This window comes from Procambarus clarkii, chromosome 29 (assembly GCF_040958095.1).
Source record: "Procambarus clarkii isolate CNS0578487 chromosome 29, FALCON_Pclarkii_2.0, whole genome shotgun sequence".
Taxonomy (NCBI): Eukaryota; Metazoa; Arthropoda; class Malacostraca; order Decapoda; family Cambaridae; genus Procambarus; species Procambarus clarkii.
The window spans coordinates 18,725,399-18,750,215 of NC_091178.1; the positions used below are offsets into that span (position 1 = coordinate 18,725,399).

A 24,817-nucleotide genomic window follows, 5' to 3' on the forward strand; every position below is an offset into this window, starting at 1 on the left:
GTTGTGAGCAAGTGGTAGTTGTGAGCAAGTGGTAGTTGTGAGCAAGAGGTAGTTGTGAGCAAGTGGTAGTTGTGAGCAAGTGGTAGTTGTGAGCAAGTGGTAGTTGTGAGCAAGTGGTAGTTGTGAGCAAGTGGTAGTTGTGAGCAAGTGGTAGTTGTGAGCAAGTGGTAGTTGTGAGCAAGTGGTAGTTGTGAGCAAGTAGTAGTTGTGAGCAAGTAGTAGGGGGCTGGGATTACGTTGTTAGAATATGAGGACGTTGTAGGGTTATGATCGAGTAGTAGGCTTTGTGAACAATTGGTAGGGTTGTGAGTAAGTTTTAAGATTTACAATAAAGTCTTAAGCCATATAATACCTTAGGTATTGTGTGTAACTCAGACTCATCAACAATGATTGCCTGTTGTGGTGTGTCCTGCTGGAGGACCTGGTCGCCTCCCCCGCTCCCAGGAGGCTCCTCTGGGGCTCTGACCTTGCCTACGTTTGTTCCTTCATGTATGTACAACAGTGTGGGACATCCTCTGTCCACACTCACCCTTCACAACACTGCCCCGATGGTCACTCTTCCTCCAAATGTTAGTATTGCTGTTGTGTCGCATACTTTAACACGATTATTTTCAAAAAGCTTGTCATCAGGTCATGTTTTGCAGCTTTTCATCCCTTGCACGATACTTAGTATACTTGTGTGTAAGTATACGTTTAAAAATGTCTTTTTTACATAAGTTTCGTTACACATTTATTTGGAATTAACAGGGTTGATAAGGATAAACTGTTTAACACGTGTGGTACGCGGACAAGGGGACACAGGTGGAACTTTTTCAGTGTCAGAATTGTTAACAAGTGGAATGCATTAGGCAGTGATGTGGTGGAGGCTGACTCCATACACAGTTTCAAATGGAGATATGATAGAGTCCAGTAGGCTCAGGAACCTGTACACCAGTTGATTGACGGTTGAGAGGCGGGATCATAGTCAGAGCTCAACCCCCGGTAGCACAACTAGGTGACTACATTCTTAAACTCTAAAGCCATTATAACAGTGACTCTCTAAGGGATCCCGGTAATTATCTTAACTATTTTCACTGTTGTCAGCACAAGTGACATCTTGCAATGACTGTGGTCACTGCAAGATGTCACTGTCACTGTCAACAGTATCACGATACTGTTGATAGGTTTGGTGACTACTTGGAGATGTTTATATAAGGGATTAATGTGGCCTCAAATCTGGGAAAACACTGTCAGTGACCAGGATATGCCTGAGATACAGACATGGAGGAAACTCTCCAAAACTCTTCTTTGTTTCCGGGGTGGGGGGGGTGGGGGGGGGGGGGGGTAGGAGCAGAACCGACTTCTGGCAGTCGTGTGGAGAGGTGCAAGAAGATGGCGCCCCTGATCAATGGTCCCGCCCCTGATCAATGGTCCCGCCCCTGATCAATGGTCCCGCCCCTGATCAATGGTCCCGCCCCTGATCAATGGTCCCGCCCCTGATCAATGGTCCCGCCCCTGATCAATTACCCCCCCCCCCCCTAAAGTTAGCGGGACTGCTGGCACAATAAACATGTGGTATCTATGATGTGAGAAGAATTGTGTGATGGTGTTTTCATACGAACGTGTGAATGTAAGGCTCCGCAGAAGCCTGTTGGGCCGTGCGAGATGGATCTAATATATTCCCAACCACACTCACTCATATATTTACACATATTTAACATTCTCATGAAACAAGCGACCCCACCTCCATTATGTCTCCTGGTAATTGGTTGCGTCCATCAGAATGCATATTTCCTAGTTAGTGTTTACCGAGGTCTTATCTCATAAACGTTCCCCCCAAACGTGTTTATATTTCATAAATGTCTGGCTCTATCAGCATTAAGAACCAACAGCTGCAGTTGCTGCCATATTTCTCTATTTAGTTTGTGATGAAGTGTGCGGTGTGTGACAACTCACTTGGCGTTGGTGGGCTTGTAGGTTATCTCGTACTTGAGGTTGTTGAGGTTGGGCCTCGTCCAGGTCACCAGCACGGAGGTCGGGGAGGTCCTCAACACTGTGATGTTGCCAGCACGGACCCGTGACGTCCCGCCCACACAACACAGCCGCAGCTCTGACGACACACAAGTAAACAATGCAGGCTTCAGGTCACTAACACATGTGGTGTGGTGTCACGACAGGCAATACAAATTCATATAATAATCAAATAATACTCAAGAATAAGTATAACAAAATGCAGTATATAGTTTGTTAAAATATATTGCTATATAATAAAAAATAACGAAATGGAGCGGTCACGTTTTCTCCTCAATAATGTGTATAATGTATGTATTGTCAAGGGAATAAAATATATTTCTTTTGCACAACGGTAAGTAAGTGAATCTCATTCAGCAACAGAATAGCGGCAAGTAATTATAACAAAATCAATAACGAATTAACAATAAGGCAAGAGGTAAGAACTTCCAGTCCTACCATTCCGTAGAGACTCCAACATAACCAAGTCAAAGAACTACAGAAATAACTAACTTCGAACTCTTCATCTTCAGCGTTTGGTGAGTTCTCGAGTAAGTTAAATAGAACACAGGTGTATAATTAACCTGCCCTCAGGCCTCCCACACTGCCCACCACCTGATGAGGACCCTTCAACGCTACAGATACAACTCAAAGAGAAATCCATTTCTAGACATTAGAGGTTGTATGAGGGAAGAAACTAAGCGTTGGTGGATGGCAACGAGTGCCATTAGCGAGGAGAGGTTTAGTTATTATATATTAAAAAACAAATGTGCACAGTAATAGTCTCTAAGGACATGGCATTGTAACCGGGACCACATAACCCAACTAGGCGCCCTGGCCCTGAGGTCGGTTACTAATTCAAGTCTGGCCGTCGAAGAGCTCTCGTAAACAATCGAACTGCTGAATAAAATGTAACGTTACATCCATGTCTACATAATAGAATGTCTGTATGTGTGAGTGTGCCTTTATGTATATGTGTCTGAGATTGGAGGCAAGATGCTTGGGTCTGGCAGGTTTTCACTGCGATTGTTGTTGGGTATATGCACAACACAGCCGGGTCGGGTATGGTACAATTCCCTACGGAACCTCATGAACTTCTTGGTGACTCCGGATCCTGTTCGATCTTTTAAATATTTCTAACAGCAAAATATAACAACCACTATTTATTCATATCACATTGTAGACATTAAGTATTGATATCTACAAAATAAAAAAAATATATATAAAATAAAAATAAATTCTATCAAACTATGAATGTACCAGCAAAGATGTTTTTATGACTTCATCAGCACCTGGTTCTCACCCCCCCCTCTGACACCACACCCCGCCTCCTGCCCCCTGACACCACACTCCGTCTCCTGCCTCCTGACACCACACCCCGCCTCCTGCCCCCTGACACCACACCCCCGCCTCCTGCCCCCTGACACCACACCCCGCCTCCTGCCCCCTGACACCACACCCCGCCTCCTGCCGCCTGACACCACACCCCGCCTCCTGCCGCCTGACACCACACCCCGCCTCCTGCCCCCTGACACCACACCCCGCCTCCTGCCCCCTGACACCACACCCCGCCTCCTGCCCCCTGACACCACACCCCGCCTCCTGCCCCCTGACACCACACCCCACCTCCTGCCCCCTGACACCACACCCCGCCTCCTGCCCCCTGACACCACACCCCCTCCTCCTGCCCCCTGACATCACACCCCCGCCTCCTGCCCCCTGACACCACACCCCGCCTCCTGCCCCCTGACACCACACCCCGCCTCCTGCCCCCTGACACCACACCCCGCCTCCTGCCCCCTGACACCACACCCCGCCTCCTGCCGCCTGACACCACACCCCGCCTCCTGCCCCCTGACACCACACCCCCTCCTCCTGCCCCCTGACACCACACCCCGCCTCCTGCCCCCTGACATCACACCCCCGCCTCCTGCCCCCTGACACCACACCCCGCCTCCTGCCCCCTGACACCACACCCCGCCTCCTGCCCCCTGACACCACACCCCCTCCTCCTGCCGCCTGACACCACACCCCGCCTCCTGCCCCCTGACACCACACCCCGCCTCCTGCCCCCTGACACCACACCCCCTCCTCCTGCCGCCTGACACCACACCCCCTCCTCCTGCCGCCTGACACCACACCCCGCCTCCTGCCCCCTGACACCACACCCCGCCTCCTGCCCCCTGACACCACACCCCGCCTCCTGCCCCCTGACACCACACCCCGCCTCCTGCCCCCTGACACCACACCCCGCCTCCTGCCCCCTGACACCACACCCCGCCTCCTGCCCCCTGACACCACACCCCGCCTCCTGCCCCCTGACACCACACCCCGCCTCCTGCCCCCTGACACCACACCCCGCCTCCTGCCCCCTGACACCACACCCCGCCTCCTGCCCCCTGACACCACACCCCGCCTCCTGCCCCCTGACACCACACCCCGCCTCCTGCCCCCTGACACCACACCCCTTCCTCCTGCCCCCTGACACCACACCCCTTCCTCCTGTCCCACAAGACAGAACACGAAACAATGGGTATTGAATGGAAGTGATTGTAGAAAGCCTATTGGCCCATATTTCTTGATGCTTCTATATTGGATTGCGGTTGATTGCTGGTGTTGACTTCTTGATGTGTAGTGCCTCGCAGATGTCAAGCCGCCTGCTATCGCTGTATTTATCGATGATTTCTGTGTTGTTTGCTAAGATTTCTCTGGTGATGGTTTGTTTGTGGGAAGAGATTATATGTTCCTTAATGGAGCCCTGTTGCTTATGCATCGTTAAACGCCTGGAAAGAGATGTTGTTGTCTTGCCTATATACTGGGTTTTTTGAGGCTTACAGTCCTCAAGAGGGCATTTGAAGGCATAGACGACGTTGGTCTCTTTTAAAGCGTTTTGCTTTGTGTCTGGAGAGTTTCTCATGAGTAGGCTGGCCGTTTTTCTGGTTTTATAGTAAATCGTCAGTTGTATCTTCTGATTTTTGTCTGCAGGGATAACGTTTCTACTGACAATATCTTTCAGGACCCTTTCCTCCGTTTTATGGGCTGTGGGAAAGAAGTTCCTGTAAAATAGTCTAATAGGGGGTATAGGTGTTGTGTTAGTTGTCTCTTCAGAGGTTGCATGGCGTTTCACTTTCCTTCTTATGATGTCTTCCACGAAACCATTGGAGAAGCCGTTGTTGACTAGGACCTGCCTTACCCTACAGAGTTCTTCGTCGACTTGCTTCCATTCTGAGCTGTGGCTGAGGGCACGGTCGACATATGCGTTAACAACACTCCTCTTGTACCTGTCCCGGCAGTCACTGTTGGCATTCAGGCACATTCCTATGTTTCCTTAGTGTAGACTGCAGTGTGGAAAACTCCGCTCCTTTCCATTACTGTTACATCTAGAAAGGGCAGCTTCCCATCCTTCTCCATCTCGTAAGTGAAACGCAACACAGAATTCTGCTCAAATGCCTCCTTCAGCTCCTGCAGATGTCTGACATCAGGTACCTGTGTAAAAATGTCGTCAACATACCTGCAGTATATGGCCGGTTTCAAGTTCATGTCGACTAAGACTTTTTGCTCGATGGTACCCATGTAGAAGTTTGCAAACAGGACACCTAGGGGAGAACCCATGGCGACCCCATCTACTTGCTTAGACATGTGTCCATCCGGGCTCAAGAAGGGTGCCTCTTTAGTACAAGCTTGGAGTAGTTTCCTTAGACTGTTTTCTGGAATGTCAAGAGGAGTACAGGCCGGATCACGGTACACTCTGTCGGCTATCATCCCGATTGTTTCATCCACAGGTACGTTGGTAAACAGTTGGTACGTTGTTTACCAACGTACCTGTGGATGAAACAATCGGGATGATAGCCGGCAGAGTGTACCGTGATCCGGCCTGTACTCCTTTTGATATACCAGAAAACAGTCTATATATATATATATATATATATATATATATATATATATATATATATATAATATATATATATATATATATATATATATATATATATATGAGAGAGAAGTTTTGAGAGGAGATTATATGTTCCTTCACGGAGCCCTGTTGTTTGTGCATTGTTAATCGCCTTGAAAGAGACGTAAAATGATGTGAATAATACATTAATATACATGTATATATGATATAATAAAAATGTTTCTAATTTTGTCTTACTTAATTTAACAATTACGGGAAAATCCTCCTGACATAAATATCCAGATGCTGGTATGTTGTTGTTGTGGGGTAGTGAAGGAGGCACCAGAGGCAGCCACTGAGTGAGCTACACTCTCTATGTTGTTGTTGTGGGGTAGTGAAGGAGGCACCAGAGGCAGCCACTGAGTGAGCTACACTCTCTATGTTGTTGTTGTGGGTTAGTGAAGGAGGCACCAGAGGCAGCCACTGAGTGAGCTACACTCTCTATGTTGTTGTAGTGGGGTAGTGAAGGAGGCACCAGAGGCAGCCACTGAGTGAGCTACACTCTCTATGTTGTTGTAGTGGGTTAGTGAAGGAGGCACCAGAGGCAGCCACTGAGTGAGCTACACTCTCCAGGTCTACAGTGACAACCGTCTCGCAACGTATGAATGAACTGAAAGAAGATTTGCATATAATGTCTCTCGGAAATTGTTTCAAACAATGTTCGTATTAATTGCTGAGCTTCACTTTCAGTCATAATCCCAAACAGCTTCAGGAGTACCCAATGACCCAGAGTCACTTCTCCCGACCCCAGTTCTCAATATACCGTCTATAACCACAATCTGCAATTTTAAGTAGCAAGCAAGAAGCCAATGCTTGCAACCAGCCCCACAGCAACAGAAGCGAGTGTGCCGCCCCACAGCAACAGAAGCGAGTGTGCCCTTAACGCCAACATTCACCCCCGCAATATTGGGTTCAGTAAAGTCTGGCACACCACAGCTCCTCGCCGCCAGAAAAGAAGGAAACACAATAACAAAAAAGTTCCACTGAACTTTAAACCTGAGGACGCGTTACATGAAAGGTTCTTTGTGTGAAGGTTGCAGGTGAGGTTTTGTCATCATTAGCGTTAAACTTGGACGTGATGTGTTTTGTATGCAACACGTATTTAATATTTATTTTCCACTGGGTAACAGGTATTGTTTGGAAGGATTCGCTGGAGCACGACCGACCACGCGCGTTCCACGTCCTGGAAGCAGAGGTAAGAAATAATTATATATAGTTGTAGGCACTTTGTGGTAGGGGCTCACAGACGCTCCAGGATACTGCTCGAGCCCCGAGGCTCTTATAGTCTAGCAGGCGGGGACACAGGCGTGTGTACACACCTAGTTGTGCTTGCGGGGGTTGAGCTTCGGTTCTCTGGCCCCACCTTTCAACTGTCAATCAACTGTTGTACAGATTCCTGAGCCTATTGGCTCAGTAATCTGTACACTGTGTATGGAGTCAGCCTCCAGCACATCACTGCCTAAAGCATTCCATTTATTAACGTCCCTCACATTGAAAAAAATATTTCTAATGTCTCTGTGGCTTATTTTGGTACTTAGTTTCACCTGTATCCCCTTATTCGTGTTCCACCCTTGCTAAATAGCTTGTCTTAATCCACCCTGTCAATTTCTTTTAGAATTTTGTAAGTGGTGACGTCACGCCAATCTGAGACCTCACCCCTCACAGTGCCTCGTTGTCTTGTGTTACTTAGGTACTCCCTTATCCAACGGAGTACCTTCCCTTTCACTCCAGCCTGCATCTCCAGCTTTTTCACTAGCCTCTTGTGTGGTACTGTGTCAAAGGCTTTTTGACAATTCAAAAATATGCAGTCCGCCCACCCTTCTCTTTCTTGCCTAATTTTTGTCACCTGGTCATAGAATTCTATTAAACCTGTGAGACATGATTTACCATCTCTGAACCCACGCTGGTGGTGTGTTACAAAGCTCCTTCTCTTCAGATGTTCTTCGAGCCTTTTCCTCGCGATCTTCTCCACCCTCTTACATGGTATACAAGTTAGGGAAACTGGCCTGTAGTTCAGTGCCTCTTGCCTGTCACCCTTTTGGTATATTGGGACTACATTAGCTGTCTTCCAGCTAATGTTGTCCCGAGGATATTTTCAATTATTTGACATTCTCAAATTACGACCTTTTTTGGTCGCAGCGCGAACGAGCGAAAGCATCGTAATTTGTAATAAGAGAGGTTGTGGTGAGGGGTTGTGATGAGGGGTTGTGGTGAGGGGGTGTGGTGAGAGGTTGTGGTAAGGGGTTGTGGTGAGGGGTTGTGGTGAGGGGTTGTGGTGAGGGGTTGTGGTGAGAGGTTGTGGTGAGGGGTTGTGGTGAGGGGTTGTGGTGAGGGGTTGTGGTGAGGGGTTGTGGTGAGGGGTTGTGGTGAGGGGTTGTGGTGAGGGGTTGCAGAGTAGCACGGGCCAAGTGCCTGGCTTGTTTACGTCGCCCAGGTCTCTCTCTCTCACAGCGTCGCCCAGGTCTTTCTCTCCCTCACACCATCGCCCAGGTCTCTCTCTCTCTCAGCATCGCCCAGGTCTCTCTCTCCCTCACAGCGTCGCCCAGGTCTCTCTCTCCCGCACAGCGTCGCCCAGGTCTCTCTCTTCCTCACAGCGTCGCCCAGGTCTCTCTCTCCCTCACAGCGTCGCCCAGGTCTCTCTCTCCCTCACAGCGTCGCCCAGGTCTCTCTCTCCCTCACAGTGTCGCCCAGGTCTCTCTCTCCCTCACAGCGTCGCCCAGGTCTCTCTCTCCCTCACAGCGTCGCCCAGGTCTCTCTCTCCCTCACAGCGTCGCCCAGGTCTCTCTCTCCCTCACAGCGTCGCCCAGGTCTTTCTCTCACAGCGTCGCCCAGGTCTCACCCTCACAGCGTCGCCCAGGTCTCTCTCTCTCTCACAGCATCGCCCAGGTCTCTCTCTCCCTCACAGCGTCGCCCAGGTCTCTCTCCCTCACAGCGTCGCCCAGGTCTCTCTCTCCCTCACAGCGTCGCCCAGGTCTCTCTCTCCCTCACAGCGTCGCCCAGGTCTCTCTCTCTCCCTCACAGCGTCGCCCAGGTCTCTCTCTCTCCCTCACAGCGTCGCCCAGGTCTCTCTCTCTCCCTCACAGCGTCGCCCAGGTCTCTCTCTCCCTCACAGCGTCGCCCAGGTCTCTCTCTCCCTCACAGCGTCGCCCAGGTCTCTCTCTCTCCCTCACAGCGTCGCCCAGGTCTCTCTCTCCCTCACAGCGTCGCCCAGGTCTCTCTCTCCCTCACAGCGTCGCCCAGGTCTCTCTCTCCCTCACAGCGTCGCCCAGGTCTCTCTCTCCCTCACAGCGTCGCCCAGGTCTCTCTCTCCCTCACAGCGTCGCCCAGGTCTCTCTCTCCCTCACAGCGTCGCCCAGGTCTCTCCCTCACAGCGTCGCCCAGGTCTCTCCCTCACAGCGTCGCCCAGGTCTCTCTCTCTCTCCCTCACAGCGTCGCCCAGGTCTCTCTCTCCCTCACAGCGTCGCCCAGGTCTCTCTCTCCCTCACAGCGTCGCCCAGGTCTCTCTCTCCCTCACAGCGTCGCCCAGGTCTCTCCCTCCCTCACAGCGTCGCCCAGGTCTCTCCCTCACAGCGTCGCCCAGGTCTCTCCCTCACAGCGTCGCCCAGGTCTCTCTCTCCCTCACAGCGTCGCCCAGGTCTCTCTCTCTCCCTCACAGTGTCGCCCAGGTCTCTCTCTCCCTCACAGCGTCGCCCAGGTCTCTCTCTCTCCCTCACAGCGTCGCCCAGGTCTCTCTCTCTCCCTCACAGCGTCGCCCAGGTCTCTCTCTCCCTCACAGCGTCGCCCAGGTCTCTCTCTCCCTCACAGCGTCGCCCAGGCCTCTCTCTCTCCCTCACAGTGTCGCCCAGGTCTCTCTCTCCCTCACAGCGTCGCCCAGGTCTCTCTCTCTCCCTCACAGCGTCGCCCAGGTCTCTCTCTCCCTCACAGCGTCGCCCAGGTCTCTCTCTCTCCCTCACAGTGTCGCCCAGGTCTCTCTCTCCCTCACAGCGTCGCCCAGGTCTCTCTCTCCCTCACAGCGTCGCCCAGGTCTCTCTCTCCCTCACAGCGTCGCCCAGGTCTCTCTCTCTCCCTCACAGCGTCGCCCAGGTCTCTCTCTCTCCCTCACAGCGTCGCCCAGGTCTCTCTCTCCCTCACAGCGTCGCCCAGGTCTCTCTCTCCCTCACAGCGTCGCCCAGGTCTCTCTCTCCCTCACAGCGTCGCCCAGGTCTCTCTCTCTCCCTCACAGCGTCGCCCAGGTCTCTCTCTCCCTCACAGCGTCGCCCAGGTCTCTCTCTCTCCCTCACAGCGTCGCCCAGGTCTCTCTCTCCCTCACAGCGTCGCCCAGGTCTCTCTCTCCCTCACAGCGTCGCCCAGGTCTCTCTCTCCCTCACAGCGTCGCCCAGGTCTCTCCCTCACATCGTTACAATGCTTATTTTTTGTTATCAGTGCCAGACATTGATACATTCCCTCCCTCGTCCAGTCACAGCCTTCAACCTTCACTGTTGTTAGGAAATATTACCCATGCAGTGCAATTACCCGCCGCGCGGGTCCTCAGAGCAATTTGTGTCCCAAATAAAGCCGCTCAGACCCCGTCCTGAGGGGAGAGAAGGGTAGTCTCCTGTAAACCAAAATAGGAGGAGGGGATGTAAACATTCCCGCTGCCTCGCGGTACAGTGAACATGGCCGCTGCCTCACGGTACAGTAAACATGGCCGCTGCCTCACGGTACAGTAAACATGGCCGCTGCCTCACGGTACAGTAAACATGGCCGCTGCCTCACGGTACAGTAAACATGGCCCCTGCCTCACGGTACAGTAAACATGGCCGCTGCCTCACGGTACAGTAAACATGGCCCCTGCCTCACGGTACAGTAAACATGGCCGCTGCCTCACGGTACAGTAAACATGGCCGCTGCCTCACGGTACAGTAAACATGGCCACTGCCTCACGGTACAGTGAACATGGCCGCTGCCTCACGGTACAGTAAACATGGCCGCTGCCTCACGGTACAGTAAACATGGCCCCTGCCTCACGGTACAGTAAACATGGCCCCTGCCTCACGGTACAGTAAACATGGCCGCTGCCTCACGGTACAGTAAACATGGCCGCTGCCTCACGGTACAGTAAACATGGCCGCTGCCTCACGGTACAGTGAACATGGCCGCTGCCTCGCGGTACAGTAAACATGGCCGCTGCCTCATGGTACAGTAAACATGGCCCCTGCCTCATGGTACAGTAAACATGGCCCCTGCCTCATGGTACAGTAAACATGGCCCCTGCCTCATGGTACAGTAAACATGGCCGCTGCCTCACGGTACAATAAACATGGCCGCTGCCTCACTGTACAGTAAACATGGCCGCTGCCTCACGGTACAGTAAACATGGCCGCTGCCTCACGGTACAGTGAACATGGCCGCTGCCTCATGGTACAGTAAACATGGCCGCTCCCTCACGGTACAGTAAACATGGCCGCTGCCTCACGGTACAGTAAACATGGCCGCTGCCTCACGGTACAGTAAACATGGCCGCTGCCTCACGGTACAGTAAACATGGCCGCTGCCTCACGGTACAGTAAACATGGCCCCTGCCTCACGGTACAGTAAACATGGCCGCTGCCTCACGGTACAGTAAACATGGCCGCTGCCTCACGGTACAGTAAACATGGCCGCTGCCTCACGGTACAGTAAACATGGCCCCTGCCTCATGGTACAGTAAACATGGCCCCTGCCTCATGGTACAGTAAACATGGCCCCTGCCTCACGGTACAGTAAACATGGCCGCTGCCTCACGGTACAGTAAACATGGCCCCTGCCTCATGGTACAGTAAACATGGCCGCTGCCTCACGGTACAGTAAACATGGGTGTGTTCCGCCATCACGTGTTTATGCTGTGTGTTTGCATACGCTGCCTCCATTGTTTGCGTGACGCAGCTGGCCGCACGGGCAGGCTCCCCCTTGCTCGCCACACTGACAAGCTGCATAGACTGTCACCCTCCAGAGGCTCCAGTCACCCCTTTTTCCCTTACAGTCACCTCGGGCTTCCAATTGCTTCACACAGTCACCACAGGCTTCCAGTTGCTTCACACAGTTACCACAGGCTTCCAGTTGCTTCACACAGTCACCACAGGCTTCCAATTGCTTCACACAGTTACCACAGGCTTCCAGTTGCTTCACACAGTCACCACAGGCTTCCAGTTGCTTCACACAGTCACCACAGGCTTCCAGTTGCTTCACACAGTCACCACAGGCTTCCAGTTGCTTCACACAGTCACCACAGGCTTCCAATTGCTTCACACAGTTACCACAGGCTTCCAGTTGCTTCACACAGTCACCACAGGCTTCCAGTTGCTTCACACAGTCACCACAGGCTTCCAGTTGCTTCACACAGTCACCTCGGGTTCCAATTGCTTCACACAGTCACCTCAGACTACCAGTTGCTTCACACAGTCACCTCAGCTGTCCAGTTGCTTCACACAGTCACCTCAGACTACCAGTTGCTTCACACAGTCACCTCAGACTACCAGTTGCTTCACACAGTCACCTCAGCTCCCCAGTTGCGTCACACCAGTAGGGCCCCGCAGCCCTCCCCAAAGGTCTCCACCTAGAACACCTTTCGGTCTCGACTTCCACTCATATCACACAGACATCACAATTGGGTGATGCATCAAATGAACAAATCCACAACGGCCGTGACGAGGATTCGAACCTGCGTCCGAGAGCATCCCAGACGCTGCCGTTATCGACTGACCTACGACATGGTCAAAAGGAGTTGAAGCCGAAGTTCTACTGAACTTAATGGATCCTGCAGCCCGAGGCACAGACCTCAGTGTGTAATGAAGTAAGGGCGAAGAGGGAGAACGGCCTATTGACATAGCTCGAGTGCATGGGGGGGGGGGGGGGGAGTTGTGTAAAACCCTGGTTTGTGCCTCGGGCTGCAGGATCCAGTAAGTTCATTAGAACTTCAGTTTCAACTCCTTTTGACCATGTGGTAGCTCAGTCGATTAAGGCTGCGTCTGGGATGCTCTCGGATGAAGGTTCGAATCCTCGTCACGGCCCTTGTCGATTTGTTCCACTCATATTACTTCGCACTTCCCTGTTGTTCCGTCGCCGACCATGTACTCGTCTCCTCAATGCACTAATAGTTAGCTTTTCTCACCTTAACAGGTCAGAGGTCACAAGGTAACCTAAGACAAACAGCTTTTGTCTCGCTTTCTTACCGTCATGAAGCAGGCGAGGCGTGAGGAACCATCCTCGCTCATCACTAGTTAACCTGAACGCCCCTAGTTCAGTTATTTCTCTCGAGGGTAATTATCTAACAAATACGTCCAGTCCAACACTTCACAACGTGTTCATCATTCTCTATGTCATACTTCACCACATTCATCTAATTCATCTACTTCCTTTAACACATTGTGTTAGTCAGATTTTCCCTAATTCCTTATTTTTGTTTAATCTTTCAATTTATATTTCCCCTCTTCATCATTCCTCTTCCGTCATTCTTCACTCTGCTTTTTTCTCACTTACTGGCGGGTTACGACCCCCCGTGGTAAACACAGCGGCCCTCACGACCAGAGGTGTGTGTATCCCGCCCCACGCCCTCACGCTCTTATACTTCCCCGCCCCACGTCCCCGGAGGTGACGTGGGGGGGGGGGGGGAGTGTTGCTCGCCCCTGGGGTCCCTGCCGGAGGTGACGTGGAGGGGGGGGGAGGTTACTCGCCCCTGGGATCCCTGCCGGAGGTGACGTGGGGGGGGGGGGGTTGTTGCCCGGCCCAGGAGTCCCTTCCGGAGGTGACGTCCGGGGGGGGGGGGGTTGCCCGCCCCTGGAGTCCCTTCCGGAGGTGACGTCGGGGGGGGGGGGGGAGTGTTGCCAGCCCCTGGGGACCCTGCCGGAGGTGACGTGGGGGGGGGGGGAGTGTTGCCCGCCCCTGGGGACCCTGCCGGAGGTGACGTGGGGGGGGGGAGTGTTGCCCGCCCCTGGGGACCCTGCCGGAGGTGACGTGGGGGGGGGAGTGTTGCCCGCCCTTGGGGACCTTGCCGGAGGTGACGTGGGGGGGGGGGAGTGTTGCCCGCCCCTGGGGACGCTGCCGGAGGTGACGTGGGGGGGGGGAGTGTTGCCCGCCCCTGGGGACCCTGCCGGAGGTGACGTAGGGGGGGTGTTACCCGCCCCTGGGGACCCTGCCAGAGGTGACGGGGGGGGGGGGGAGTGCTCCCCGCCCCTGGGGTCCCTGCTGGAAGTGTTTCAGTAGCTCACGGGAGAGCAAACAAGGCAACAGGAGAAGCCGCTTCAGAAGCAACAACATTAATAGAAGGAGCATAGTAAAGATCTCCTCCTGCATAGTGAAGGAGAGTTCCAGGGCGAGAGTCACGATAATACCTGCACTTACACCCTCAACTACACCGGCTCCCTCACACTCACCAACATACGAACGGCATTCAGAAACTTGTGTAAAGAATCATTCAGAACTTTGTATACCACATATGTCAGGCCAATCCTGGAGTAAGGATTGTAAGTGTAAGGAACACGCACAAGGGGACACAGGTGGAAACTGAGTGCCCAAATGAGCCACAGAGATATTAGAAAGAACTTTTTTAGTGTCAGAGTGGTTGACAAATGGAATGCATTAGGGGGTGATGTGGTGGAGGCTGACTCCATACACAGTTTCAAGTGTAGATATGACAGAGCCCGATAGGCTCAGGAATCTGTACACCTGTTGATTGACGGTTGAGAGGCGGGACCAAAGAGCCAGAGCTCAACCCCCGCAAACACAACTAGGTGACAACTAGGTGAGTACTCACTGGTGGCCTATTTTGAGGTTATCTTGACATGATTTGTGTGTGTGTGTGTGTGCGTGTGTGTGTGTGTGTTTGTGTGTGTACTCACCTAGTTGTGTTTGCGGGGGTTGAGCTCTGGCTCTTTGGTCCCGCCTCTCAACCGTCAATCAACTGATGTACAGATTCCTGAACCTACTGGGCTCTGTCATATCTACATTTGAAGTGTGTGTGTGTGTGTGTGTGTGTGTGTGTGTGTGTGTGTGTGTGTGTACTCACCTAGTTCTCACCTAGTTGTGTTTGCGGGGGTTGAGCTCTGGCTCTTTGGTCCCGCCTCTCAACCGTCAATCAACAGGTGTACAGATTCCTGAGCCTATCGGGCTCTGTCATATCTACACTTGAAACTGTTTATGGAGTCAGCCTCCACCACATCACTTCCTAATGCATTCCATTTGTCAACCACTCTGACACTAAAAAGTTCTTTCTAATATCTCTGTGGCTCATTTGGGCATTCAGTTTCCACCTGTGTCCCCTAGTACGTGTGCCCCTTGTGTTAAATAGACTGTCTTTATCTACCCTATCAATCCCCTTCAGAATCTTGAATGTGGTGATCATGTCCCCCCTAACTCTTCTGTCTTCCAGCGAAGTGAGGTTTAATTCCCGTAGTCTCTCCTCGTAGCTCATACCTCTCAGCTCGGGTACTAGTCTGGTGGCAAACCTTTGAACCTTTTCCAGTTTAGTCTTATCCTTGACTAGATATGGACTCCATGCTGGGGCTGCATACTCCAGGATTGGCCTGACATATGTGGTATACAAAGTTCTGAATGATTCTTTACACAAGTTTCTGAATGCCGTTCGTATGTTGGCCAGCCTGGCATATGCCGCTGATGTTATCCGCTTGATATGTGCTGCAGGAGACAGGTCTGGCGTGATATCAACCCCCAAGTCTTTTTCCTTCTCTGACTCCTGAAGAATTTCCTCTCCCAGATGATACCTTGTATCTGGCCTCCTGCTCCCTACACCTATCTTCATTACATTACATTTGGTTGGGTTAAACTCTAACAACCATTTGTTCGACCATTCCTTCAGCTTGTCTAGGTCTTCTTGAAGCCTCAAACAGTCCTCTTCTGTTTTAATCCTTCTCATAATTTTAGCATCGTCCGCAAACATTGAGAGAAATGAATCGATACCCTCCGGGAGATCATTTACATATATCAGAAACAAGATAGGACCGAGTACAGAGCCCTGTGGGACTCCACTGGTGACTTCACGCCAATCGGAGGTCTCACCCCTCACCGTAACTCTCTGCTTCCTATTGCTTAGATTCTCCCTTATCCACTGGAGCACCTTACCAGCTACACCTGCCTGTCTCTCCAGCTTATGTACCAGCCTCTTATGCGGTACTGTGTCAAAGGCTTTCCGACAATCCAAGAAAATGCAGTCCGCCCAGCCCTCTCTTTCTTGCTTAATCTGTGTCACCTGATCGTAGAATTCTATCAAGCCTGTAAGGCAAGATTTACCCTCCCTGAATCCATGTTGGCGATTTGTCACGAAGTCCCTTCTCTCCAGATGTGTTACCAGGTTTTTTCTCACGATCTTCTCCATCACCTTGCATGGTATACAAGTCAAGGACACTGGCCTGTAGTTCAGTGCCTCTTGTCTGTCGCCCTTTTTGTATATTGGGACCACATTCGCCGTCTTCCATATTTCTGGTAGGTCTCCCGTCTCTAGTGACTTACTATACACTATGGAGAGTGGCAGGCAAAGTGCCTCTGCACACTCTTTCAGTACCCATGGTGAGATCCCATCTGGACCAACAGCCTTTCTAACATCCAGATCCAGCAGGTGTCTCTTGACCTCCTCTCTCGTAATTTCGAACTCCTCCAAGGCCGCCTGGTTTACCTCCCTTTCTCCTAACACAGTGACCTCACCCTGTTCTATTGTGAAGACCTCCTGGAACCTCTTGTTGAGTTCCTCACACACCTCTCTGTCATTCTCTGTATACCTGTCCTCGCCTGTTCTAAGTTTCAATACCTGTTCTTTCACTGTTGTTTTCCTTCTGATGTGACTGTGGAGTAGCTTTGGTTCGGTCTTGGGTTTGTTTGCTATATCATTTTCAAAATTTTTCTCTGCTTCTCTTCTCACCCTGACGTACTCATTCCTGGTTCTCTGGTATCTCTCTCTGCTTTCTGGTGTTCTGTTATTCCGGAAGTTCCTCCACGCCTTTTTGTTCAGTTTCTTCGCTTCCATACATGCCCTATTATACCATGGATTCTTCTGTTGCTTCTCGGATTTTTCCCTTTGGGCCGGGATGAACCTGTTTACTGCCTCCTGACACTTTTGGATAACATAGTCCATCATACCCTGTACAGACTTGTCTCTGAGGTCTGTGTCCCAAGGTATTTCACTTAGGAAACTTCTCATCTGTTCACAATTCCCCTTTCGGTATGCCAGCCTTTTGATTCCTAGTTCTTTTTGGGGGGAGATAAGTCCTAGCTCTACCAGGTACTCAAAATTCAATACACTGTGGTCACTCATTCCCAAGGGCGCTTCCATCTTAACTTCCCTTATATCCCATTCATTTAGGGTAAATATCAAATCAAGCATTGCTGGTTCATCTTCTCCTCTCATTCTTGTTGGTTCTTTGGTGTGCTGGCTTAGAAATTTTCTTGTTGCCACGTCCAGCAGCTTAGCTCTCCATGTTTCTGGTCCTCCATGCGGGTCTCTGTTCTTCCAATCTATCTTCCCATGGTTGAAGTCTCCCATAATTAGTAGTCCAGATCCATTCCTGCTAGCAACAGAAGCTGCTCTTTCTATTATGTTAATGGTGGCCATGTTGTTTCTATCATATTCCTGTCTAGGTCTTCTGTCATTTGGTGGTGGATTATATATGACTGCGACTATAATTTTTTTCCCTCCATTTGTTACAGTACCTGCTATGTAGTCACTGAAACCTTCACAGCCCTGAATATCCATCTCCTCAAAATCCCAGCCTTGTCTTACCAGCAGAGCTACACCACCCCCACCTCTTCCTTCCCTCTCTTTCCTCATAACATAATAGTCCTGTGGGAACACTGCATTTGTTATCGTTTTCGTGATCTTTGTTTCTGTGAGGGCTATTATGACTGGGTTTTCCTCTAGTACCAGTTCTCCAAGCTCATTTGCTTTATTTGTAATTCCATCTATGTTTGTGTACATCGCTTTGAGGCTCACTTTCTTCTGTCCCTTCTCAAATCGCCTCCTTGGTGAGTGTTCTGCTGGTGGGGGAGGCTGTTCCATGGGTGTGAGGACCTGTGAGGTGGATAACAGGGTCTCAGAGGATACTGGGATGAGGTGCGGGGAATCCAGTGAAGAGGGAGGGACAGGGAGGGTATGGGGTGAAAGGGGAGGGAGGACGGGAAGGAAAGGGGGGGAGGGAGGACTCGGGAGGAGGGGAGGGGTAGAAGGGTGGGGATTGGGTGTGGGGGGAGGGAGATTTTGCTGAACATTTGAGTGGGGGCAGGGAGGGTTTTGGGTAGAGGGGTTTTCTATGCAGAGGAGGGAGGCGGGGTTGTCCTCCCTTCTGGCGTTACTGGGTAGCTGGTTGTGGGTTCCCCCCTCGCCTCTGGGGGTGTTGGGTTGGGAGCTGTGACTTCCTGGTTTTCCCCTCTCGCCCTGCGCCTCTTCCTTGCTTCTGCCGCCATGGCTCTCTCCTCCCTTGTCATGTCTCTTTGGAGGAATACATTTTTTAATTTTCCCACGTTTTTCAGGGAGCTCTTCCTTGATAGGATCTTCTCCTTTGTGTTCTCGCTTGCAAACACTATCTTTATCATTCGGTCTCGGTCTTTGTTGTACCGGCCTAGCCTGAAAACCTTCTCAATGCTATGCTCAGCCCCTTCCATGTCTAGTGCCTTTAGTACTTCATTCACTGCTGCTTTGTCCTTGTCACTCCACTCTGTCCTATTAGATCCTTCCTGCTCCTTAATACCCACAGCAACCACTGATCTGTTCCTTTCCAGCAGTTGGCTAGTGGAGCGTGCCGCCTCCTGCGAGGTGGCTGCTTTCATGGCCACCTCCATCACTGCAGTCATTACTTCAGAGTTATTTTTTTTTAGTATTTCCGCAAATGTTGCTTTTATTGTGGCATTCTCATCCAGAAAACTATTACCACCTTCTCCCTGGGTGGTTTTCTGATTCTCAGCCTCGATACCATTTTCTTTCAGGGCTCTAATCTCCTCCTTTGCTGCTGTCAGCTCTCTTTTCAGGTTGCTTATTTCGTTCTTCATTTCCTGCATCATTTCTTGCATCTCACTCTTGATGTCCTCCAGAAACTGGGCGAACATTTCCTTCATCTCGTCACCTTGGCTCTTTCCTGTTCCCCTGGGACCTCTGGCTGCCATGCTTGACCCTGTTGGGATGGGGGAGGGAGAGAGAGAGAGAGAGAGGAAGAGAGAGAGAAAGAGAGAGAAAGGGAGTGATAAAGGGAGAGATAAATGGGTGGGTGGGGGGGGATCCGACCCTTCCACTGAAGTGAGAAGAAAGTAGAAGGGGAGGGGGGGGGAGGAGATGAAGAGAGAGGCGGGAGGGAGAGAGAGGAGAGGGAGAGAGTGGGTGAGGGAGAGAGTGGGTGAGGGAGAGAGCGGGTGAGGGAGAGAGCGGGTGAGGGAGAGAGGGGGGGGGAGGTGTGTGTGTGTGTGTGGGCAGAGAAGGAGGGGGAAGGAAAGAGAGGGAGGGAGAGGGGGAGGGAGGGGGAAGGAAAGAGAGGGAGGGAGAGGGGGAGGGAGAGGGGGAGGGAGAGGGGGAGGGAGGGAGGGAGAGGGAGAGAGGGAGAGGGAGAGAGAGAGAGAGAGAGAGAGCAGGAAAGAGAGAGCAGGAGAGAGATAGTGGGAGAGGGAGAGAGGGAGTGGGAGAGAGGGAGAGTGGGGAGGGGAAGAGTGTGTGTATGGGCGATGCGGGGGACTGGGGGTGGGGGGGGGCGGAGATGGCGGCTAAGTCAGGTCAGGTCTGATGGTGGGGTCAAGATGGGGGGGGGGATAGTAAGGTCCTATCCCAAGTGTTAATGCCTTTTTCCCTGACTGGACAATTGTGTGTGTGTGTGTGTGTGTCTCACAGCGCGCGGAGACGGTAGGAGACACACGCGATTAGTGAGGTCCGCGGAAATTCATCAATTTCTCGGGATATTGATATGTGTGTGTGTGTGTGTGTGTGTGTGTGTGTGTGTGTGTGTGTACTCACCTAGTTGTGTTTGCGGGGGTTGAGCTCTGGCTCTTTGGTCCCGCCTCTCAACTGTCAATCAACTGGTGTACAGATTCCTGAGCCTATCGGGCTCTGTCATATCTACACTTGAAACTGTGTATGGAGTCAGCCTCCACCACATCACCCCCTAATGCATTCCATTTGTAAACCACTCTGACACTAAAAAAGTTCTTTCTAATATCTCTGTGGCTCATTTGGGCACTCAGTTTCCAACTGTGTCCCCTTGTGCGTGTTCCCCTTGTGTTAAATAGACTGTCTTTATATACCCTATCAATTCCCTTCAGAATCTTGAATGTGGTGATCATGTCCCCCCTAACTCTTCTGTCTTCCAGCGAAGTGAGGTTTAATTCCCGTAGTCTCTCCTCGTAGCTCATACCTCTCAGCTCGGGTACTAGTCTGGTGGCAAACCTTTGAACCTTTTCCAGTTTAGTCTTATCCTTGACTAGATATGGACTCCATGCTGGGGCTGCATACTCCAGGATTGGCCTGACATATGTGGTATACAAAGTTCTGAATGATTCTTTACACAAGTTTCTGAATGCCGTTCGTATGTTGGCCAGCCTGGCATATGCCGCTGATGTTATCCGCTTGATATGTGCTGCAGGAGACAGGTCTGGCGTGATATCAACCCCCAAGTCTTTTTCCTTCTCTGACTCCTGAAGAATTTCCTCTCCCAGATGATACCTTGTATCTGGCCTCCTGCTCCCTACACCTATCTTCATTACATTATATTTGGTTGGGTTAAACTCTAACAACCATTTGTTCGACCATTCCTTCAGCTTGTCTAGGTCTTCTTGAAGCCTCAAACAGTCCTCTTCCGATTTAATCCTTCTCATAATTTTGGCATCGTCCCAAACATTGAGAGAAATGAATCGATACCCTCCGGGAGATCATTTACATATATCAGAAACAAGATAGGGTCGAGTACAGAGCCCTGTGGGACTCCACTGGTGACTTCACGCCAATTGGAGGTCTCACCCCTCACCGTAACTCTCTGCTTCCTATTGCTTAGATACTCCCTTATCCACTGGAGTACCTTACCAGCTACACCTGCCTGTCTCTCCAGCTTTTGTACCAGCCTCTTATGCGGTACATAAGCTGCGGGGGTTGAGCTTTGCTCTTTCGGCCCGCCTCTCAACTGTCAATCAACTGTATACTAACTACTTTTTTTTTTCCACACCACACACACACACCACAGGAAGCAGCCCGTGACAGCTGACTAACTCCCAGGTACCTATTTACTGCTAGGTAACAGGGGCACTTAGGGTGAAAGAAACTTTGCCCATTTGTTTCTGCCTCGTGCGGGAATCGAACCCGCGCCACAGAATTACGAGTCCTGCGCGCTATCCACCAGGCTACGAGGCCCCTACGAGGCCCTGTGTGTGTGTGTGTGTGTGTGTGTGTGTGTGTGTGTGGTGTGTGTGTGTGTGTGTGTGTGTGTGTGTGTGTGTGTGTGTGTGTGTGTGTGTGTGTGTGTATGTGTGTGTGTATGTATGTGTGTATGTATGTGTGTGTGTGTGTGTGTATGGAAGAAATTACAAGTGTATATATCTATCAGAAGTTCTGCCATCCCTTTTTTCAGAAGGGAAGGCAGCGGGACACGCACTCGCACCTCTGGATGGTGGCGATGAGAAGAAGGACCAAGTAATATATAGCGAAGAGAGCTACTGATGCTGTCATTATTATAGTGAAAATTTTTGCTCTGCCTGCAGATGTGTTCATTGATAATATAATGACAAGATAGCATCTAGATACTTTGGGATTCCGAGGCCGGGAGTATAGATGGGAGAGGAGGGATGGACGGGTCCCTCTCTGGAGTTGGTACTGAGGATGTTACTAACATCTTCAGATCGTGTTTGTTAAGGTGAAACATTCCTGAATGTTGTAGTTCTGGTGGTGGTGAGGTATACACATTTAGGAGTGTCATTGTTTGTCAAATTTAGTATAGTACTTAAATTAATTGTTTTAAAGGGAGGAACCAAATCAATTCTTGCATTTTACATATAAGATGAGTTTTCAATGAAAGTCTATCTAAGGCAATTGACTTCAACAGAAGGGAAAACAAATCATACATATCTATTGCAATGTCATTAAAACAACTGCGAAAACTTGTTGAAATTTTGCCCCAATGTTTGGGATGGAGTTCATTTATCTCTGGAAGGGGAGGAAGTATTGACAGTTTACCCGGATGGGTCTGTTTCAGTGGTGTAGGTTCTTGGTGTGTGTTGTAAGCCTGGCAGCCAAGCTTACACTGTAGAGGAAAATGTTTTGTTGCTAGAACAATTATTCTCCATATTCTTTGTTACTGACAACAGAGAGAAACACGATCAGAAATATGAGTCCCATATATATATATATATATATATATATATATATATATATATATATATATATATATATATATATATATATATATATATATATATATATATATATATGTCGTACCTAGTAGCCAGAACGCACTTCTCAGCCTACTATGCAAGGCCCGATTTGCCTAATAAGCCAAGTTTTCATGAATTAATTGTTTTTCGACTACCTAACCTAGCCTAACCTAACTTTTTCTGCTACCTAACCTAGCCTAACCTAACTTTTTCTGCTACCTAACCTAACCTAACCTATAAAGATAGGTTAGGTAGGGTTGGTTAGGTTCGGTCATATATCTACGTTAATTTTAACTCCAATAAAAAAAATTTACCTCATATATAATGAAATGGGTAGCTTTATCATTTCATAAGAAAAAATGAGAGAAAATATAATAATTCAGGAAAACTTGGCTTATTAGGCAAATCGGGCCTTGCATAGTAGGCTGAGAAGTGCGTTCCGGCTACGACATATATATATATATATATATATATATATATATATATATATATATATATATATATATATATATATATATATATATATATATATATATTATTAAATATGACCGAAAAAGTAAGATTAATAATTCTAACACGAATTTTCTCAATCTTTCGTACATTACACTTCACTGTTGGAGGTAAATCAAAAATTAATTCTCCAAAATTCATTTTTATTTCTAGTCTGACGCGACACGGGCGCGTTTCGTAAAACTTATTACATTTTCAAAGACTTTAGTTCACAAATACACAACTGAATAGAACTTACGTATCTCCGATTTTATATCTACATTTGAGTGAGGTGGGAGGGGTGATGTGGCATTAACACAAGACAGAACAAGAGGGGATATTAATAGGGTATTAAAAGTATCAACACAAGACAGAACACAAACAATGGGTATTGAATAGAAGTGTTTGTAGAAAGCCTATTGGTCCATATTTCTTGATGCTTCTATATTGGAGCGGAGTCTTGAGGTGGGTAGAATATAGTTGTGCAATAATTGGCTGTTGATTGCTGGTGTTGACTTCTTGATGTGTAGTGCCTCGCAAACGTCAAGCCGCCTGCTATCGCTGTATCTATCGATGATTTCTGTGTTGTTTACTAGGATTTCTTTCTTTCTGGGTGCCAGCTTCTAACTATGGACTGCTGCGTATTCGACATGAGTATTCGAACCATGGACTGCCATTAGAGGCCACAGTGAGTGAGTGACAAACTCCATTTTTTCCTCGTAATTAGGGAGATGGACTTTGTGAACTGTGGATTTACTAGGAAATAGCTTCCAAGTACAGAGGAGATTACGAGGTCACATCACTACCAATGGTCGACTAAGGATCGGTGACGTAGCTGTGACGTCACAAGCCCACGTGACTAGCGATGAACCTATAGCGCAACAGTATGCCTAAAAGCCGCCGAATACCCGATAGCCGATTGGCTAATCCCAGAGACAAAGGCTGGAGCTGACTTCAAGTATTCCCGACTAGTACTTCAGCCAAAGAACACGTATGCTTTATTCTTAGCATCTACTAAGAATCACCTACATTCTTAGGCTGTCCAGTTAATACAGTACCCAAATCTGTCGAATAGTTCTGCTAACTGCTGGAATCTCATAGAGTAATGAATTTCGTCAAATTATGTAGAGAGTAGAGAGATACCAGGAGTTCCGTCTAGAGGTGAGAGGCTGAGAGCAAGGTGCCGCTGTGATCATGGGTTATCTCTCTGTATAATCCTTGATTAGCCAAAGATTTACTATCCTTGGTCCCAGCCTCAATGTGTGTAGGTTGAGTTTAAAGACAAACCAATGTCTGTCAAGTGATTAGTGATTATCTGAGTGACAAGTGATTATCTGAGTGGTTTCACAATTGTTCAATCTGATATTTGATTGAATATCAGTACTCATTTGATACAAATGAATATTCAACAGTCATTTGATACAAGTGAGTATTTTATGCATACAACACATTAACAATGCAGACAACGAGTCACAATAACGTGGCTGAAGATACGATGACCAAACCACACACACCAGAAGATGGAGAAACGACGACATTTCGGTCCGTCCTGAACCATTACCCAGTCGTGTGTCAGGGAGAGAGAGAGAGGAAGGGACGAGCAATAAATAACTCAGATATATGTTTATGTTATATTAACTGTCAGCTTGATGGGGTCATTAATGCATACCATTCTATTGTTGCACAGGTATCCGGTAGAAACTGCTGTGTTTCCCTTATAGCCGACAGTGTTAGGAAAGACGTAGTTGTGATTGGTTGTCAAAGAAATTGTGAAGACAGGATCGTCAATGACTGAAGCATGCGATCAGTCAGTTGAGGCATCCCAGTGTGTCTCGGAAAAGTCATTAGCTTTGACGAAACCAATTTAAAGAAATGTAAGTTCCCTATGTATTAGAACGTAAATTGTGTAAACAGACGATGTTTTACGGTGATATTCGCGTAAACTCCACTTTAAATACCTCTGCTCAATCAAAGTGCCCTCAGCACAGATACAGCTCCAAGCTCTATCATCATTAAACCTTTAGAGTG

The 24,817-nt window shown here is 49.6% G+C and overlaps 1 protein-coding gene across 1 annotated transcript in view; it reads right to left on the reverse strand.

Moving 5' to 3' along the window:
- The window catches only part of LOC123765117 (uncharacterized), a 936,064-nt gene that overhangs the window by 293,984 nt on the left and 617,263 nt on the right, over positions 1-24,817 (reverse strand). Inside the window, exon 3 of the mRNA XM_069333184.1 lies at positions 1,936-2,089. Within this exon, the coding sequence (XP_069189285.1) occupies positions 1,936-2,089 (154 nt within the window). The remainder of the gene's footprint in view (positions 1-1,935; positions 2,090-24,817) is intronic.